This window comes from Oppia nitens, unplaced genomic scaffold (genome assembly GCF_028296485.1).
Source record: "Oppia nitens isolate AA-2021 unplaced genomic scaffold, nextdenovo-longstitch-racon4-pilon3 scaffold1_pilon_pilon_pilon, whole genome shotgun sequence".
NCBI classification, from domain to species: Eukaryota; Metazoa; Arthropoda; class Arachnida; order Sarcoptiformes; family Oppiidae; genus Oppia; species Oppia nitens.
In genome coordinates this window covers 6,216,485-6,234,970 of record NW_026533199.1, presented here as the reverse complement: position 1 = coordinate 6,234,970, position 18,486 = coordinate 6,216,485, and the positions used below count along the sequence as shown (strand labels likewise).

General features: G+C 28.7%; 7 protein-coding genes across 9 annotated transcripts; 4 read left to right on the top strand and 3 right to left on the bottom strand.

Annotated features, from left to right (window-relative positions):
• Window positions 1–716: 716 nt before the first annotated feature.
• Window positions 717–1,591, bottom strand: LOC128953015 (putative lipoyltransferase 2, mitochondrial). Of its 2 annotated transcripts, XM_054298506.1 has the most exons (2): window positions 1,445–1,591; window positions 717–1,385 (listed from the first exon to the last, which is right to left on the bottom strand). In XM_054298506.1, the coding sequence occupies exon 2, from the start codon at window positions 1,368–1,370 to the stop codon at window positions 759–761; it is 612 nt and encodes a 203-aa protein (XP_054154481.1). In that variant the 5' UTR covers window positions 1,371–1,385; window positions 1,445–1,591; the 3' UTR covers window positions 717–758. The 2 variants fall into 2 exon arrangements, with proteins under 2 accessions (XP_054154481.1, XP_054154480.1); XM_054298505.1 differs by having other exon boundaries at window positions 717–1,591.
• On the top strand, window positions 1,228–3,536 carry LOC128953006 (ribonucleases P/MRP protein subunit popl-1-like). Its single transcript, XM_054298495.1, has 3 exons — window positions 1,228–1,282; window positions 1,583–1,642; window positions 1,714–3,536. The coding sequence occupies exons 2-3, from the start codon at window positions 1,600–1,602 to the stop codon at window positions 3,453–3,455; spliced, it is 1,785 nt and encodes a 594-aa protein (XP_054154470.1). The 5' UTR covers window positions 1,228–1,282; window positions 1,583–1,599; the 3' UTR covers window positions 3,456–3,536.
• Window positions 3,521–4,764, bottom strand: LOC128953014 (acyl-protein thioesterase 2-like). Its single transcript, XM_054298503.1, has 6 exons — window positions 4,506–4,764; window positions 4,342–4,439; window positions 3,944–4,272; window positions 3,858–3,880; window positions 3,700–3,804; window positions 3,521–3,627 (listed from the first exon to the last, which is right to left on the bottom strand). The coding sequence occupies exons 1-6, from the start codon at window positions 4,647–4,649 to the stop codon at window positions 3,580–3,582; spliced, it is 747 nt and encodes a 248-aa protein (XP_054154478.1). The 5' UTR covers window positions 4,650–4,764; the 3' UTR covers window positions 3,521–3,579.
• A 386-nt stretch (window positions 4,765–5,150) lies between these two features.
• LOC128966407 (cathepsin O-like) lies at window positions 5,151–6,728 on the top strand. Its single transcript, XM_054313256.1, has 6 exons — window positions 5,151–5,318; window positions 5,409–5,520; window positions 5,603–5,761; window positions 5,828–6,119; window positions 6,195–6,361; window positions 6,592–6,728. Exons 1-6 carry the CDS (start codon window positions 5,160–5,162, stop codon window positions 6,726–6,728), a joined length of 1,026 nt encoding a protein of 341 aa, XP_054169231.1. The 5' UTR covers window positions 5,151–5,159.
• Window positions 6,729–7,433: 705 nt separating this feature from the next.
• On the top strand, window positions 7,434–10,962 carry LOC128953001 (vacuolar protein sorting-associated protein 53 homolog). 2 transcript variants are annotated; one of them, XM_054298488.1, is made up of 8 exons: window positions 7,434–7,479; window positions 7,760–7,811; window positions 7,981–8,246; window positions 8,326–8,479; window positions 8,540–8,655; window positions 8,718–9,995; window positions 10,173–10,251; window positions 10,324–10,962. In XM_054298488.1, exons 3-8 carry the CDS (start codon window positions 7,999–8,001, stop codon window positions 10,960–10,962), a joined length of 2,514 nt encoding a protein of 837 aa, XP_054154463.1. In that variant the 5' UTR covers window positions 7,434–7,479; window positions 7,760–7,811; window positions 7,981–7,998. The 2 variants fall into 2 exon arrangements, with proteins under 2 accessions (XP_054154463.1, XP_054154462.1); XM_054298487.1 differs by lacking the exons at window positions 7,434–7,479; window positions 7,760–7,811 and having other exon boundaries at window positions 7,947–8,246.
• A 585-nt stretch (window positions 10,963–11,547) lies between these two features.
• LOC128966405 (type II inositol 3,4-bisphosphate 4-phosphatase-like) lies at window positions 11,548–15,281 on the top strand. Its single transcript, XM_054313255.1, has 5 exons — window positions 11,548–12,690; window positions 13,177–14,411; window positions 14,482–14,604; window positions 14,671–15,015; window positions 15,072–15,281. The coding sequence occupies exons 1-5, from the start codon at window positions 11,716–11,718 to the stop codon at window positions 15,202–15,204; spliced, it is 2,811 nt and encodes a 936-aa protein (XP_054169230.1). The 5' UTR covers window positions 11,548–11,715; the 3' UTR covers window positions 15,205–15,281.
• Window positions 15,282–15,463: 182 nt separating this feature from the next.
• LOC128953010 (nuclear distribution protein nudE-like 1-B) lies at window positions 15,464–16,858 on the bottom strand. Its single transcript, XM_054298500.1, has 2 exons — window positions 16,631–16,858; window positions 15,464–16,541 (listed from the first exon to the last, which is right to left on the bottom strand). Exons 1-2 carry the CDS (start codon window positions 16,705–16,707, stop codon window positions 15,575–15,577), a joined length of 1,044 nt encoding a protein of 347 aa, XP_054154475.1. The 5' UTR covers window positions 16,708–16,858; the 3' UTR covers window positions 15,464–15,574.
• Between the last annotated feature and the right edge of the window lie 1,628 nt (window positions 16,859–18,486).

Here is an 18,486-nt window from a genome sequence, read left to right as displayed (position 1 = left end):
CAATGTTTAAAGTATGGAATATTTGATTTACAATATACATCAATACATAATAATTAATTTGAATAAATATGTGTATGATTTAAGTTAAATCAATACCGAAACCAATGGATCCACTTTAGTATTTAAATGATAACACACGAGTTAGTCATTGAAATTATAATGTAATTTTTTGTATAATTTTAAAAACTATTAACTATAAATATCTGATAATTTATAACATGTTTGGGAGGATATAAACTGCATGTTTGCCAAATTTAATAAAAATTTACAATACAGTACTGTTTAGATTTTGAGATATTAACAAAATGTAAAGTTGACATTCATTTCGACTATATATTAGTAAATATAATTTACATATAGTTTGTCACATAATTTTTAAAGAAATTATAACAAAAATGAGTTTAAATTATAAATATGTTCTAAAAAATCAAATTAATCGAAATATTTATTAAATAAGATTTTATTACAAATAGTAATTATTTTATGAAATATATATACAGCATAAATATTTTCTATAACAATCCAAAAATTATAAGTAATATTAATAATGTTTATAAATAAATTTAGTTGTTTTTAATTAAAACTATTTTTTAGTTATCTATGTTTCTAAAAAAAGTTATTTAAAGTTTTTAGAATTACTGTATCTTATAATGTTGTTATAATTGTCAATTTCACTAATTGCACCATGGACAATAATTTTTTAAAAATTACCGGTAATCTATATTTTATCATTTATATTATGTTTAAATTAGTTTATGTTATTGAAAATTACAATTAAAATTAGTTTGAAATGATTTCAAAAGTTTAGGCATAACTTCATTGATATTAACATCACGTTTGAGTTCATTTGATAAAGAAGTCACTGTTTTATCTGTTATACCGCACGGTATGATCTCTTGAAACCATTTGAGATCAACGTTACAGTTGATGGCTATTCCATGACAGGTAACATATTGACTACAATGGATACCAATGGCAGCTATTTTGCGATCGTTGGCCACCCAAACACCCGGTAAACCATCCATTGTTGAACTTTTGACTCCAAACTCTTTACATAAATCAATAATAGTTGATTCAAGTCTTCGTACGTAACATTTGATGCTATTGTTGAGATCAAATGATGGTAAGTATAATATGGGATAAGCGACGAGTTGTCCCAATCCATGAAATGTGATTAAACCGCCTCTATTTGTGTGGACAAAGTCGGCGCCCAAAGTTCGCAGTCGTCTTTCAAGAAGTGGATCTTCATATGGTTTGCTTCGGATGCCAATCGTGTAAACCGGTTTGTGCTCTACTAATATCAATGTATTGTCAGTCACTGAATTGATCCCTTTATTTAACAACTCCTTTATCTTTGCCATTACTTGCATCTGAATATTGTATGTCTTTTGATAAGACATTTGATTTAAAGACAAAACTCTAACCAAAGGCTTCATTGACTTACAGTTTGTTTACATTAAGATATAATCCACACGTGTTTATCACGTGCTTTCAATCACCTGTTTTGTCATATTATCAATGTTGTGATATAATACTAATTGTGGCAAATAATCATTCAATTGATCCCATATTTTTATCAAAGATCTTAATATAATATCAATGGAGGGCACAAGTGGTCAGTCATCGACTTCACATTCTTCAGGTTTGACTAATAATTACTATGTTTTTACAAAAATTTCAAATTACATAACATTTTATCTAATTTTTCTGAAGACATATATCTGATGAAACAAATAGAGAGTCACAGTCTTGAGTTGAATTCACTGACCGCCGATTGTCGTACAAAACTACCGAAACTTATGTCTCAACGATTACCGCGTTTTATGAGACGTCGTGCTTCAAGTCATAACCCTAAAAGAGTTCCCAAAAGTATTAGACTTGCCATCGAAGGTAAGACCAATGATTCAATTGAAAAACATAAAAAATTGAAGAATCAAAAGAAGAATAAAAAACACAAGAAATTCGTTAATGAAATTAAACGTAAAGAAAGTATTCAAAGACGAAATCAAAAGTCAGAGAGAAGTGTTCTTCACGTTTGGTTCGCTAAACGATTTCATATGAAGATGTTTTACAACCGATTGATGCCAAACAATAATTGCACTAAAAATGAACGCATTTTATATCAAAATTCAAAACAAGATTTTGTCGCTTATTATCTCTCGACTTATGTTTGCATTGAAATCGATTACTCAGTCTCTGAAAAACAACTATTGATTGACTTCTTAACAAAGTTTACTCACTTAGACATCAGTCCATCATTTGGAGCGAAGATCTATGAGTCTGGAAATAGAGAAGGGATTACAATCATCTATAACTACGAGTCCTATCCGTTTGAACCGTTAGTTTCAATCAATTTTGTTTGGAATCATAAGTTTACTAAACTATGGATTTGGTGTCATATTTGTGTTTACGATAAACTCTTAAATTTATTTTATGATTGTCAACAAAAATATCTATCAAAAGTTGATTTTAAAATAAATGGACACAAAAATCAATTGGAAAGGTTTAGGATCATTGGTCCTAAAGGACTAATGTTGTTATCTAAATGCTTCAACTTTGACTTCAATCAAATCTTAGACCCAAAGACTGTCAATTCAGTTCACTATTTGAGAATCAGTGAAAACAAAACATCTTTAATAGACTCGAATGAGACGAACCTATTTCTGGACAATTGTTTTGTTAGCTCATCAAAAAAGTTTATAAATTGTTTTGACTTTATGTTGATCACCAAAAACAACACATTTAAGAATCGCGTGACTTATGATTTGGTTGTTTTGAGTGAATTTGCTAATAGATTGTGGCATAAAATATGCGAAAATAGAGGCCATAGAGTGGGAGGAATACATGACTTAAATATGATTTCTTTAAATACCTCTTCACTAATGTTTCCAGAATTTGGTTTTATTGACTCATTTGAAAACAAGACAACTATTGAATTGTTGAACAAATTATTGAAAAGAGAGCCAAATTCGACACTTTATATCATAAGAAATGATTTGATGCTTTCAATGCTCTGTAAAGATTTGCGATTACTTTCAAAGATATCTTTTAATAACATTTATAATAAGGACAATGCATTGATTAATGTAGAAGTTGTATGCGTTGGTCGTGGAGTTCCCCAACAGTTTGACTATATATGTGTTCCCAATGATAGCGATATTGAATCAATTGGACAAACAAGCGATGAAGATATTATCAATGAAGACAAATGCAATCAATTGAATCGAAAAATAATTGGTTTAATAGAGTTCGGAAAATATTCTTTAGAGATATCAAGAGGTAAAGGTTTGGGTGTTATTACAATCATTGGTCTCGAAGAGCTCATTCAAATTAATGATAACATTAATTTGAAAAATAATTATAAAAATAATATCATAGCTATATTTAAATCAAATAAGTCATGTATATATCGACAGATAATCATAAAAGCTATTGATTCTGCATTTTCTATATAATAATTTTCTAAAAATTTAAATCAATCTAATGTCTAAATATTTTGTGAATCTTAAATCCAATTCAACAATTTGTAATTATTGGATAAAAGAGTTAACTTAATAAATAAAGATATATAATGTTTGATTAATTGGACAAACAAGTGGTTATAAAATTTTTTGCATCACTTAATTCCTATAAAGAGATAGAAAATTGTTATTAAAATAACATATTATGGGTTTATAAGATGTGTCTAATAAGGATAACCTCATTGCAAGAACTGTGAGCCATTCCTCTGTATGTTTTGAATTGATGTTTAGTTAGTTTCTTGGAGAGTACAGTGGCTGTCAATTGGCCCAAACGGTGTTGAACCTATGATATGCATTAGAAATTAAATAATTTTATTGTATTTATACCAAACATACAATGGGATCGGCATCTCCGTGACCTATAAGTCAAAATAAAAAGTTTAGTAATACATGTGTTATAATATTTGTAAAGACTAACTAACATTGAAGAATTGGAATGTCTTTGTTTTTAATGGCTGAAACAACTTCTTCATGTTTAGGTAACCAACAACTAAAAGCAAGTATTCCGGCCAATGGTTTCGGATAACTAAGTCCGGCATACAATGCAAGAGCCCCTCCCTGTGAAAATCCGCCCAAAACTATCCGATTGGCAGGTATTCCAGCCTTTTCTTCATTAGCTATCAACTGGTGGACATAAGTTGTGGCCTTTTTGACGCCTTCTTCATCAACTCTACTATCCGTGTCAAGTGAGTACAGATCAAACCAGGAGGGCATTGGAAAACCACCGTTCAGTGAGACGGGCATCACCTGACTGTCCATATAATTAATTTGATTAAATAAGCAAATATTTAACGGATCAAATTATCCGATAAAGACATACGCTGTGGGACACATGCATTTAGTATCCGACGGCTTTATATGTTTGATACTATCAGCCCATCCGTGGCCGGTATCACCCAATCCGTGTAAAAAAATTATCTAAATTAAGTAATTATTAAATATCTTTAAAATGTTAAACAAAATAATAAAATCAATGAAACCAACGGTTGACGTCTGCTTTGCCGTCGCTTCAATGGTCACTATATTATTACTCATTGCGTTAGTCCTTAAGTGATGCACTTGTGGTGACAATACAAGACTTTTTCTGTTTGTCAATCGTTTAGTTTGTTTAACAAGTGATCTAATCATCAAAACCTATGAAAACCAATATATCAATAGTTGTCACTAAAATCACTTCAATAGAGTCTGTGCTCTGTTTCTGACTCTTAAGACAAACACTATGGCTATGAATGTCGTCATCGAAAACGTCATTCAAGACATACATCCAATTGGATGTGTTTTTGGCAACAGATGTCAAATCAGTTGATATAATTGTTTCAACCAATCAATGCATTCATACAACTGTTTGGCTCTTTATTTGACTTTTTTAAAGTCTTCCTAAGCATTGGTCAACATCTGCTGCTCTTCTGAACCGTTATTCATTTAAACTGACAATTATTTGATTCAATCTTTGCTGACATTCAATGATGTAATCAATTATTTCAAGACAAGTGATAAATGAATCCTGAGTTTGCATTTACTTATGTCTAATCATTTCATAGATAATGAAATAATCATAAGTTTTATTAAAAAGTAATTTATGTGAAAAAAGATTTGTTATATTTTGTTAAAGACTTTAACTTTAAAAATATTAACAAAATGTCGTATCTTTTAATATTGTTAATCAATGGTGTCTTAATTGGTAACAATGATGACAACAATATAATAAATAATAAATTCAATTGTTTTGTAAACAAATACAACAAAACATATAAGACTGATAGCAAAGAATTTTATAAAAGACGGGACATCTTTCAGGTTTTATTTTATATATTAATAACAATTTTATAAAAATTATTTTTTAAAAATATTAAATCAATTTTACAAATATTTTGTATCCATATTAAGGATTCTTTAAATCATATTAATTGGTTAAATAATCAAAGAATTAGTGACAATAGTGCTGTTTATGGTATCACCCGATTCTCAGATCTAACACCACAAGAATTTCAACAAATAAGTAATTATTGTTTATTTTAACTAATAAATTATATACAGTATTAGATTATTGCTTACTATAAATATAATTATTCAATAATAAGTACAAAAACATGTCAACAATCAGTCACCAAAACGAAGAATTTTGAAAACAAAGAAAAGATCTTTCATTAGTTCTAAAGAGTTAAAGACTTTTCTCAAAGATGTGCCACAAAAAGTGGATTATAGACAACAAAACGCAGTTACAAAAGTCATAAATCAAGGTTTATTAGATTAAATAATTAAAACCTATTTTATATTAAATTGAAAATAACTGTATAAATAATTAGGTGATTGTGGTGCCTGTTGGGCACTGTCTATAGTTGAGACAATCGAGACAATGGTAGCACTTAAGACTAGTTCATTGCGAAAATATAGTGTCCAACAATTGATTGATTGTGCAAATGAAGATAATAAGGGTTGTGATGGAGGAGATACTTGTGCTGCACTGGTATGGATGGCTGAAAATAATGTCCGCTTACAAACCGCTGACAAATACCCAACGACTGGAACTTCTGGAAAGTGTAAACAAACAGAAACTAAACACGGAATCGCTATTTCTGGCAATTTTACATGTGATAAGTAATCAATTATTATTATTATTATTAAATTCGCTTAAAATCTAATAATTATTATTAAACTAAAATATTTTTTAAGTTTTATATCAAATGAGCCACAAATGGTGCGACTTTTGGCAAATCACGGCCCTCTTGTTGTGGCCGTCGACGCAAAGAGTTGGCAGCACTACTTGGGTGGAGTCATTCAATATCATTGTCAACGTGACCTCAACCACGCCGTCCAGATTGTTGGCTATGATTTAACCGGTTTGCAGACAATTATTATTAATTTTCTAATTAATTAAGTAATATATACTCTAATCTATTATTACAATAACTTATATTATTGTATATAATTATATATATATTGTATATAATTTATATATATTGTATATAATTGTATATAATTTATATATATTGTATATAATTATATATAATTTATATATATTGTATATAATTGTATATAATTTATATATATTGTATATTAATAACTTTAGGAGATATTCCTTATTATATCATACGAAACACTTGGGACACCAGTTTCGGAATCGATGGATATCTTCACATCGCTATCGGCAACAACTTATGCGGAATTGCTGAAGAAGTGTCAGCATTTGATGTCGTCATTGAATAACTGCTTCTCTAAATACTTTAATTTTAATTACAATTCAAATATTTATCCAAATATAATCTATTATTTAATATAAAGTCAGTGTTAAAATAAGTTTATTATTAGTGTAGATATTACTGCTATCTATTAATTTATATAAAATAAATACTTTATAGCAATAGATAATTGTATTAAAAGTTACCCTTTTTAGCGCTTTATATTCACTTTAAAGCAAAGATGAAAGAAAACACAATAAAAAGTTTAAACTTTAACGAACTGATACTTTAATGTCTTGTACTATAATTTTATATTATATAACATAATTAACAAATTGTAAGACACGTAGACATTGTTCACTTCTACTGTTATTAATTTAATTTTCAATTAAATGCAATTAATGTGAATTAATATTAAGTTTTTATACAATATAAGGACAATTAAATTTGATATTATTTGGTAGATTTTTAGTTAAAATTTCAACATCACTAGTTTTCAAAATATTTGTATTACCGGTAATAAAAAAAAACAAAAATAACTATAAATATAATATATAAAAAATTACAAAAATAATACAAATGTATTTTTATGTTTCGATAAATGTTTTAATATTAATACATTGACCTATTTATATCAATAGTTGAATAAATAAATTGATTAATTTGTACTAGTTGATTTGTTTAATTTTTGATTTTATAAATTATTTTTTTTTAAATTTCAGATTTGTGTTTAATAAATTTAACTTATTATTGCCGGTAATTTTTTTTTAGTAATAAGGGTACGTATATATTAGCATAGGGAGGTATGCTATCTAAAAAAATGTGAAAACATAATAATAATTATACTAAATTTTAAAAAACTACTGTAAACACATTTAAGAATTTGCAAAAATGTGGTTTTCAAATAATATTACCAATTATTAAAAATTCTCGTATTTTTTAATTTCTTTTAAATTAAAAAAAATTATTTAACTAAATTTAATCTTCATTTTGTATAATGTGTGTGTGTTTTGTATGTATACTTTATATTTTCATGAATAAAATTCTTAATTATTATAGATTTCTAATTGTATTAAGGTTTGGGAGGTTTGGGAGGTTTGGGAGGTGTAAGGTTTGTGCAACTCTTTTATATAATACATAGAAATATTATTTTAAAAACTTTAAGCACTGAATGTATAGGAAATGCATTCTTTAATAATAATCACAATATGAATGAAATTTATGAAAACATTGCAAATGTAAACAAAAACATATTTTTTAATTTAAAGTTTGATTATTAGTATTAGTGATTGATATCAATGGAGTCCAAGACTGTAGTATTGGATTCAGACAATGAAGTGACCACCGATGACAACAAGCTCTTACTTAATGGTCAGTTGGGTGTGACGAGTGCTGTCCAGTCTGCTATCGAGCAGATCCTGTCTAGTGATGACCCATTAGACAAAACAGACTTCAATGCTGTTGAGTATATCAATGGTTTGTTTCCGTCGGAACAATCGCTCTCTAATATTGACGATGTCTTGAATCGCATGAAACAAAAGATTAGGTTTGCTATCATTTTGTCATATATTTTGAATATATTATATTGTAGTATAAAATATCAATTGTTTTGATGACAACTGTAGACAATTGGATGATGAGATTCGGGTTGTAGTGCGCGGACAGACCAATGTTGAAGATGAAGGCAAACAAGCCTTGGAGTCGGCCCGTAATGTGATCGCACAACTGGCCAATCGTATCCTTGAGATCAAACAACAGGCCAAACAATCGGAACAAATTGTAAATTGTTTTTTGACAACTTATCGCTCAATATTAATGTATATTTGATTTAATTGATAGGTCAACGAAATTACGAGTGATATCAAGCAATTAGATAATGCAAAACGAAATCTTACCACTTCTATCATTATGCTTAACAATCTACACATCTTAGTTGAGGGAACCGATAGATTACAGTATGACTTAAAATAACTTAATTTATGTTTTTGTTTTTAATTATTAACTATTTTACCAAAAGAGAGGCAACAAAGAAGCGTCAATACGGACAATCAGCTCAAATACTACAAGGAGTGATGGATGTATTGAAACAATTTGAAAGACATCGACATATTCCTCACATTAGCCTTTTGGCAGAACAAGTAGAGACTATTAGAGGACAATTAGGACAACAAATATTGGAAGACTTTCGTAATGCTTTTGAAGGTCCTAATTCTCGGAACTCCTTCTCTCAAAATCAATTGCAATATTTGGCTGAAGGATGTCTTGCTGTTGATATTCTAGACTCAAAAATAAAGAGAGAATTATTGACGCGATTTGTTGATATAGAGCTATCAGAATATAAAGCATTATTTCAAGAAAATCAGGAGATTTCATGGTTAGACAAAATCGATAAACGATTTAATTGGATTAAAAAACATTTGGTTGAATTTGAAGAACGTTATGGGCGTATGTTTCCACCAAAATGGGAGGTCAGTGAGTGTATTGCTCTCGAGTTTTGTAGGATAACACGTAAAGAGTTGATCAAAGTTATGACTAATCGCTCGCAAGAATTAACGGTTAACTTATTATTATCTTCTATATCTAAATCAACTGCTTTTGAAAAACTATTGTCTCAAAGATTTACAGGAATCACTTTACCGGTAAAAGATAATTCAAATGATATAAAGTTAAATCAAGATAATAGAGGAAATCCTTTTGCTGGACAAATAACACAATGTTTTGAAAGTCATTTAAGTATTTACGTCGAGGCACAGGACAAGAATTTATCAAAACTAATCGATACTTTCATCGATGAACACAAAAAACTGTGTCAAAGTGAAGCAACCATTTCTGAAATATATGCAACCAGTGGTAAACTATTCACTCAATACAAGAATTGTTTGGTTACCTGTGTATCACTTAGTAATAGACAACCGTTAGTACTCTTATCGACAACATTTCAGAAATATTTGAGAGAATATGCTCACCGAATACTTCAAAGCAATTTGCCCCGAGTGGGTGCCCTCTCATCAATTGCTACGCTTTCTAATACATTAACAAACGCAGCCAACACACCGGGAGGTGTTCTGTCGGCTGCCACATCTGCCGCAGGACTTCTTCAAAGTTTACTTAAAGAAGCGGAAGGAGGTGTCAAAGTGTTATCCAAAAGCGAATTATGTCAGGTCTGCAGTATTTTATTGACAGCTAATTATTGTTTGGAAACAACTCAACAATTGGAGAAAAAATTACAAGAAAAAGTTGACCAAACATTGACCGATAAAATTAATATGAACTCCGAATTTGATATATTTCACGGGTTTGTATTGTATTTCTAAATTATCAATAAAACAAATTTTTACTTTTATATTACCGGTAATACTAAAACATAACTGTACTGTAATTACGAGTATTTTGTTTTGTAATATAATTTAATTATTTGATTGATACTACTGTTATATTACAAGATTTAACTTATTGTTATATTTAACTTTAGAGTTATCTCAAACTGCATCCAACTATTAATTCATAATATAGAAGCTGGTTGTGAGTCTGCCTTCAATTTAATGATTAAAGTATGTAAACTAACTATAAAATTGATGTATCCGTAGATATTATTACGTATATCTCTAATATTACATTTACAGACTAATTGGTCAGCGGTAGAAACACCGATAGGTCAAAGTTCATATATAACTCACATAACATCGCAATTGCAACAATTATTTCCGTTTATTCGGGATAACTTACAGGAAGCCCGCAAATATTTTACTCAGTTATGCAATAAGTTTGCGCTGACTTTTATTCCCAAATATATTAGTCATCTCTTTAAATGCAAATCTCTGAGTCAAGGAGGGGCTGAACAGTTGCTTCTGGACACACATACCCTAAAGAAAGTGCTAATTGAGTTGCCGTGTTGGGAGTCAAACGTGAAGACAGCTCCGGCCACTTATACCAAAAGTGTCATCAAAGGTATGACTAAAGCAGAGATGATACTGAAGGTGGTTCTCGTGCCACACGAAAAAACAGAGCATTTCATTGAAAGTTATGTCAAGTTATTACCCGATTCTGATAACAATGAATTCCAGAAAATTCTTGATATGAAAGGAGTTAAGAGATCGGAATCGACTCAATTGCTCGAAGCATTCAAGAATAGACCGCAAACTAAAGATAATATCCATAATAATAACAGTTTGTCTAATAATGAAATCAATTTTGATAACAATTATGATTATGAGTCCAGTCGTATAAAACGATTAGAAAAGCTAATCAAAAAACGATTATAAATTATTGTATTATTTATTAAGATATTAAACTAACTTATTATTGATTAATATTTTAATAGATTTACGTTTTGAAAAGTATTAATTAAATGAATGCTTTTTATTTTAATACTTGACGTGAAATAAGTTTTCTTTTATTTTCATTCAAAATAAAAACATATTTTGTTAATTTACTTATCATTCATTAATGTAGTAAATGTTGATATTTTTAAATATATTTTATTTAAATAAACAAAATTAAATTATATATTATAATTTTATTATATATATATATAGCATTACTTTCCACTGTAGAGTACTTTATTGTCCCGTTATTTGTCACTATTTGTCGCAACACTTAATGTTTATTACATATAAATAAAATTATATCAAATTAAAACATATTGCGAAAACTGCCTGGGAGGAGGCGTTTGAAAGGTGGAGGAGGCGTATGACCAAGTGCATTCAGGCACAGGAGGATTACTTTAAATAAAATTAAATTTAGTTTTTATAAATTGTTTGTAGTATTTTAATCGCTATCTTTTTATGGATCGACCAGTACTTTACATTAAAACAGTTATTGTACTAAACATAGACTTTCATAATAAAAGCTAAAAAATTATAACAAAATGTAAACAATGTTTGTATCGATTGAATGAATGAATGACTTTTGATATCAATTATTAACATTTTTGTCACTCATTTGATGACAATTTTGATAAAGTAATGACTAATTTAAGTGATTGAATGCAATGTTAGTGCCGACAATCAGATCAGATGCACATCAATGTCGATCAATTGACACCATATCTTTGTGGTGATAGTCATCAATGGGTTCAGTTTGATAGAGAAGGATATCTATTTGTCAAATACAGAAACGACAGACAATTCTTTAATCAATGGAAGAGCGAGTCTTTTGTCGAAAGGTTTGTTAGACTTAAAGGCAATATTTTAGTGATAATCGCAACTAAAACTCTTAACGACTCAACACATGTCATCAATAAAGTTGATGACAGATGTCTTAACATAATAGTGTTGGAAGAGTTCAATGTGAGAGTTGTCGACGAGTCCGACAAATACTACGAGTTTGTCATTGACTTAAATCGCAATGATTTGATCCGAAGTATACATTTCGCCACAATTTCACATCAAGAAAGAGATGAATGGGTTGAATGCATCCATTTGTCCGGCAGATCGTACCTCATATCACTTCATACATCACTCGTTAATCAGTTAAACCAATTAAAGATTGTCACCAATTATGAGACCTCAGATGACATAACTAATTATAGAAGAAGAGATTCATCTATTGTATTGTCTGTAAGTTGTGATTATATCAATGCATCAAATAATCGCAGATTTCGACCAAATTTTGTTATATTCATATACTATAAGACAATAACCAATTCGTGGCAATTGATTGGTAAAACTGAGACTTTGTGTTCACGTAATCCTCGGTTTGAGAAGTGTTTAATAATACCTCAAGAAATACATGAATCGTCAACTATTAAACTTAAATTCAATTTATATGATATAATTGAGACTTTGACTAATACTAAATGCCTTTTATGCGACTCTTATCTTAAATGCCAAACAAATGATTACAAAACTGTTCACAGAATAGATTTAAAGTCTATAATTAATAAGCAAACGATCGGTATTTTAGCCGTAAAATTAATTCATCATTCATTCAATTTTGACCAAACTTTATATAGAATTAAATCATTAAATTGTATTCAAAAGTTAAATAATTGTTATAATTATAATTTAGATATTAATTCAAATTCGTCTCAAATAAAAAATAAAACAATTCTTAGGACTAATTCATTGCCTAATATTTCAAATATTCAATTGGATTCAAATATGAATAATTTAGAAGATATCGTTAATTCAAAAATATTTACAAACACTTTGTGTAAATCATTTCAATTTTTGATTCCCAAACAAAATACAATTGCATTTATCGATGAATTTATGTCAGAATCGGAACTTTGCTTTGGTTTTCCACAAATTATAATGTAAGCAAAAGTTATAAATTTTATTTTTAATCAATATTTAACAACTGATACACATATTTATTTTGTAATCATGTTATCAAATATTTCACAGATTAGCAAAAATTAATAAATTGTTGTTTAAATAAAATTTAATTTCTTAAATTAACTTAAAAATGTTGACTATTTAAACATATAAATTATTTTACTTATGATTAGGAATATATTAATGAATGACGAGAAGAAATTGATGACATGTTTGACATATTCAATGGGAGAAGTGAAGACTGAATACCAACGAAACCAAATGCGTGCTCTTGAATGTCACCTCAGATTAGTCAACATATTGACGGAATCACTCAATGAGATCAGTCTTTATCAAAGTCAACACAGTTTTCGGCCGTCGACTGCAAAAAGTGAACAATTTCTTCAATTCATTCCAATTAACTTTCATTTACAGCGATGTCGAGTCACTGATTCTAATGCCAACCGACAAATAACTCGCGATGTATTTACTGTCGGCGCTTATTGTAGTCATTACTTTGGTTTTGGTAGCGGAGGAATGAAACGAGAATTATCTGATTTATACAAAAATGACAAAAATGCAAACAATTTATCACTATTGAAGACATGGAAATCAATGGTCAATTTTTTTAGAATCAGTTCACTTCGAGATATAATTTATAATCATTTAAAATGTATGATTGATTGTATAGATTGTCAAACTATAGATAAGAAGTTAGTTTTCAATAATTTTAGTAAAGTAGAAGAATTTTGCAAAGAAATTGTTACAATTCTTTCCTCACAAATAGTAGAGGAATCGATTGCTTTCTGTGAAAAAGTTAGGAATCAATTGGAAGTAACTAATAGTGGAATAAATACTGCATTTGATAGAAGTTCTTCTTTGCAAGAATCTAGAAGACAATCGAATCATAATATAAGAGATTTTAGAAGATATCATTCACTTACTAGTGATGATCATCAAGAGTTAGAACCCATTGATTTAATTCATTTAAATATTAAAGCGTCAGTTATTAGTATAAATAGCAAATTAATTGCCAATAAGTCTAGTCTTTTAAGAAGTGATTTGAATGCAAGTGAAATAAAGTTGAAAAGTGCTATCGAGTCGTTGCTGAAGACATCGAGTATTTGTTACGCCAGTTGTGCCCTTAGTTTAGATCGACAACAAATCGAGCGCTTCTATTGTTTGCGTCTTAGAAGAGATATGATCTTCACTCAAGTATTGACATCACTTGTCATCGCAACTCTTTCTCAACTCAGTGACCAAACATTTTTAAAAACCTTAATCCAAACTAAAACTCTGTTATCACAACATGAAGTACTACTTAGTTGTTACGCTGAAGAAGTTTCAATGTTAGAAGACATGGAGTACTCTCTCAATCAAATCAATTGTTGCGTTAAATTTATTTTTGAGAACTCAATTGAAACCAATATTCAGCCAAAAATTGAAGGCAACAGGTGTTTGATTACTAAACCGTAAAGTTATTTGAAATGATTTTAATTTGTTGATAAAAATTTGTTTTAACAGTTTTGATATTCGGGTCACTTTCTATTGCAACCAATTTGAAGGTTTTGAAAATAAAATTGAATGCAATGTTTTGGCGCTTCTGTTCAATATTGGTATCAATGAATACGCCACTCTCGCTGAAACGTAACCATTGTTTATATCAATTATTATTACAGTATATCACAAATTAAATATTTATTATAATTATAGCTTAGGTTCAGTTAAACTTCAGGAAACTATAAATAAAGACAGTTATATGCTATTAGATTCTTATGTAAAGCAAACCTTTATTAACGATTCAAATGTGAGTAAACTTATGGTTTCACTTAAGTCAGAAATTTGGTCCAACAGAGTGAAGAATATTCGTGTCTTACATTTGGTACAACAAATTGTCAATCATTTGAATGGCATTCGGTTTACAAGTTGTAAGAGTGCTAAAGATAGGACATCAATGGCTGTCACTCTTGAGGAAGCGCGACTTTGTGCACAATTCTTCAACATTAGTGAAATCAATGAAATTCAATGGTTTCAGACAATTATCGATACACTCAGAAGGTATCAGTGATTTATATAAATTTTAATTAATACTAATTTATAATTTCAATGTATAGTGAAGGCACTCGAAGAGAGAACACTCGTAAAAATGTTGGAATAGCTAAATATGCATTCAATTCGTTACAATTGATGACATTTCCTAAACTTTTGAGGGCTCCCAATGGCACATATTCTTCAATTGAAACATAAACTCTAAAATTACTATTTATAAATGAGTTTATTTTATTTACATAAGATTAATAGGTATAATATTTAAAATATGTTAAGATAGTATATTAAATATTTAATAACTTAATTATTTCTACGACAAACCTAAGTCAAAAAATATTGGCTGTATGTTATACAATGAGTGCCAAAAATATATTATAAATTTACAATTTAATTTTATATATTTAAAAATTATCTACTTATTAAAAATTAACCATAAGTTTAATAACATAAATAAAAACATTTTAGTTATATTAAGTTGAGAATTCATTTAATGCAAATGTATAGAAATAGTGTCATGAATGTCAAAATGTATATTAAAAATAGATTTTATGAAAGTTTATGCTATATATTAACTGTTGGCATTGATATCTCTTATGGTTTCTTTAACTGGAGAACTAATAGGTGTTGAAGAGGTTGATCTGTTGTTATTGAATGATAGATTGCGTGTGAGAGCAGTGTTTGTGGTGACAATATTACGACAAGAGGCCAACTTTGACTCCAAGGCACCCACTTTTCGTAACAAATCACTCACTATATTGAGTGCTGATATACGAGTCGATGGCGATAGTAATGGCATTTGCGAGGACTGACACTGAGAGGCAACCGAAGGAGTGCCCGGATTGGAGGCACTTCTGCTCATATAATTAAGTCGCGTTTGTTTAGTTGGCGTACCATTTGTTTGAGTCTCACTATTGCTTACATTCACGCTATTACTTCTAATCTTATTATTATTATTGTTGTTAATGGTATTAATATTATTATTAATATTATTGCTATTATTTATATTGTTAAGTGTGTTATCATTTGGTAATTTATTGACACGTTTGTCATTATTGTGGTCAACCTTTTGTTGAATCATTAGTTCTTGTCTAAGATCTCTCGCTTCATCTTTAAGTCTTTGAATCACTTCTTGAAGCTCTTCCTTCTCTCCGATTTCATTCTCAAGCAAAACATTTCTTTCTATTTGTTGATTAAGTCTAACATCAAAGTCTTGAAGACTGGCATCGAGTGCTCGTTTAGCTCTTTCTAAGTCATCGTTAGACTGTTCCAGTTCTCTGATATAAGATGTAAGTCTTTCATTTTGGGAACTGATTTCTGCTAAATCTTTCTGTAATTCAAGTATTTGGTTCTGACTTTCAACCGATAGTTTACTTAACTTTGCTTTCAATAAATCATTTTCCGATTCAAGTCTAGTATTTTGTTGAGTCAACTCTTGGATGCGTTTCTCCGATTGGATCAGTTGTGCCTCAAGTTCTGCTTCTAACTCACGACTTGATTCTTGAAACTCTTCCAACTCTGACTGATATTCATCAACTCTTGAGTAAATAAAAACATTTTAATTAGTATTATCATCGATTAGATCAACAAATAAGAGATAATCAAATGACTTGTCATATATGTATACCTTCTTCTTAAGTAAATCATCTCCTCTTCTGGTGACTCAAAATGAATGTCTTCATTATTATTGCAATTGTTATCCATTTTGATCACCGATTTGTTGATACTTTTTATGTAAATAATCGACAAATAAATAATACAATCAAATGTTTACAATCAATCATAACATCGAAATAGCGATCAATTGGTGCTAAATATGGCAAAACATTATGTATTTACTGTTTAGAGAGTACTCTCTATTGTAATATTAATACATTATAACTGTTATAATAAGCAATTCAATCAATTAGTGATTCACTAATAAATAATGTAAAGTCAATGAAATCCCCAATGAGTTCATTGAATGCAATTCTCATATCAGTCAATAAACCCTTATTTGTACGTTATTTGTGACATTAGCCGCATATTTGGCATTTTTCAAGGCTTTAATAGACTATACATTCAAATACCGTATATTTATTTAGAGATTATATGTAAAGTATAGGAGAAATTGCAGTCAAATTGCATTTAATTGAAGATTTCAATGCATTTATGTTGTCATTCATAGTCTACAGTGTATTATACAGTAGACTATAATATTACGAAATACATTGCATTATACTATTGTATTAATAGTAGTATTGATATTAGTGTCCAAAAAGCTGTCTATTACTCCCTATCCCATACCATATTAGATATTAAATACATATAATATTAATTATCCAACAAATAGATAAAATTGATGATTTTAATAGAGAAATAAAATTTAAATTGTCATAAATATAATAACCATTTAAATTAATAATCTTTTTCATATATCACCTAAACTAGACTTGCAATCACATTAACCAATTTATTCGTGATTCACGTTTTTACACACTAGTCTACAGTAGATATTCACATTTGCATCAATTGATTAACCCTTTCATTAAAAACAAGTTTTGAAAGTTTCTCTAAATTTTTAGTTAATTACTAAACAAAGATATTATGAATTAATTAAAACTTAATATATTTGTTGTAATTATTTCTGAACAAATAAAAAATTTATTACTGAAAACTACTGTATCTGTAAGTTATGTGTGTTTTTCATTATAAAAAATTACTGTTAAATATATAATTAGAGTTAATTAAGACTCTCTTTAATTATTAAAGTTTACAATTCAATTGAAATTTGTTGAATTTACTAATGTTTTGTTATATCGTTAGATATACAGTACAACACATTAACCATAATTAGGATTTTACTTAATTCTATGTTTGCATTATTAATAAATTTATAAATTATATATAATGATTGATGAAATTTATTTAATATAATATTTATAGAAATAAAAACAATATTTTTCAACTTAAGTTTAGAATAGTTTATTTAATTTATAGTTATTTTAAATTAAGTATTACTAATACTAATACTCATATTGAATATCAAATAATTTGTTAATAATTAGGTATTTATGAGACTATTATTAATACCAAACAAAACGATCAAAACTTCAATAAAGTGTATCATATTTATTGATATCGTTTGATATGAAGTCATAGTTTAACTTATTTAAGATAATATCAGTTACTACACCTCCTAACCCACCCTAACGTAACCTAAATATATCAAATTAACAGATTTTTACAAACTTTGTGAACAAATAAATGATTTATTAATAAAATACATTACAGTCAGGGTTAAGCAAGGTTTTGGATTTTAGGGGGGGGTAGACCGGGATGAAATTTACAGAATCTTGGGGGGGGGGGGAGGTATTGGGTGGGCTAAGATTTTTATTGCATTTTTAAACGGCAATTTTTTCAAAAATCAAGGGGGGGTCAAGAGAAAATTCCCTAATATACCCTTAAATTCCCGAATATTCCCATGTAAATTCGATAAAGTTC

Coding starts and splice junctions, on each gene's coding strand:
- LOC128953015 (XM_054298505.1), bottom strand. CDS start 1,436: ATGAAGCCTTTGGTTAGAGTTTTGTCTTTAAATCAAATGTCTTATCAA.
- LOC128953006 (XM_054298495.1), top strand. CDS start 1,600: ATGGAGGGCACAAGTGGTCAGTCATCGACTTCACATTCTTCAG. Junction 1,643..1,713: donor ATCGACTTCACATTCTTCAG/GTTTGACTAATA, acceptor ATTTTTCTGAAG/ACATATATCTGATGAAACAA.
- LOC128953014 (XM_054298503.1), bottom strand. CDS start 4,649: ATGATTAGATCACTTGTTAAACAAACTAAACGATTGACAAACAGAAAA. Junction 4,273..4,341: donor AAATGCATGTGTCCCACAGC/GTATGTCTTTAT, acceptor TTATATGGACAG/TCAGGTGATGCCCGTCTCAC. Junction 3,881..3,943: donor AGACATTCCAATTCTTCAAT/GTTAGTTAGTCT, acceptor TTTGACTTATAG/GTCACGGAGATGCCGATCCC.
- LOC128966407 (XM_054313256.1), top strand. CDS start 5,160: ATGTCGTATCTTTTAATATTGTTAATCAATGGTGTCTTAATTGGTAAC. Junction 5,521..5,602: donor ACAAGAATTTCAACAAATAA/GTAATTATTGTT, acceptor TTCAATAATAAG/TACAAAAACATGTCAACAAT. Junction 6,362..6,591: donor TGTTGGCTATGATTTAACCG/GTTTGCAGACAA, acceptor TAATAACTTTAG/GAGATATTCCTTATTATATC.
- LOC128953001 (XM_054298488.1), top strand. CDS start 7,999: ATGGAGTCCAAGACTGTAGTATTGGATTCAGACAATGAAGTGACCACC. Junction 8,480..8,539: donor CCAAACAATCGGAACAAATT/GTAAATTGTTTT, acceptor TTTAATTGATAG/GTCAACGAAATTACGAGTGA. Junction 10,252..10,323: donor CCTTCAATTTAATGATTAAA/GTATGTAAACTA, acceptor TTACATTTACAG/ACTAATTGGTCAGCGGTAGA.
- LOC128966405 (XM_054313255.1), top strand. CDS start 11,716: ATGCACATCAATGTCGATCAATTGACACCATATCTTTGTGGTGATAGT. Junction 12,691..13,176: donor GTATTCAAAAGTTAAATAAT/TGTTATAATTAT, acceptor AATGACGAGAAG/AAATTGATGACATGTTTGAC. Junction 14,412..14,481: donor CCAAAAATTGAAGGCAACAG/GTGTTTGATTAC, acceptor TTGTTTTAACAG/TTTTGATATTCGGGTCACTT.
- LOC128953010 (XM_054298500.1), bottom strand. CDS start 16,707: ATGGATAACAATTGCAATAATAATGAAGACATTCATTTTGAGTCACCA. Junction 16,542..16,630: donor ATGATTTACTTAAGAAGAAG/GTATACATATAT, acceptor TATTTACTCAAG/AGTTGATGAATATCAGTCAG.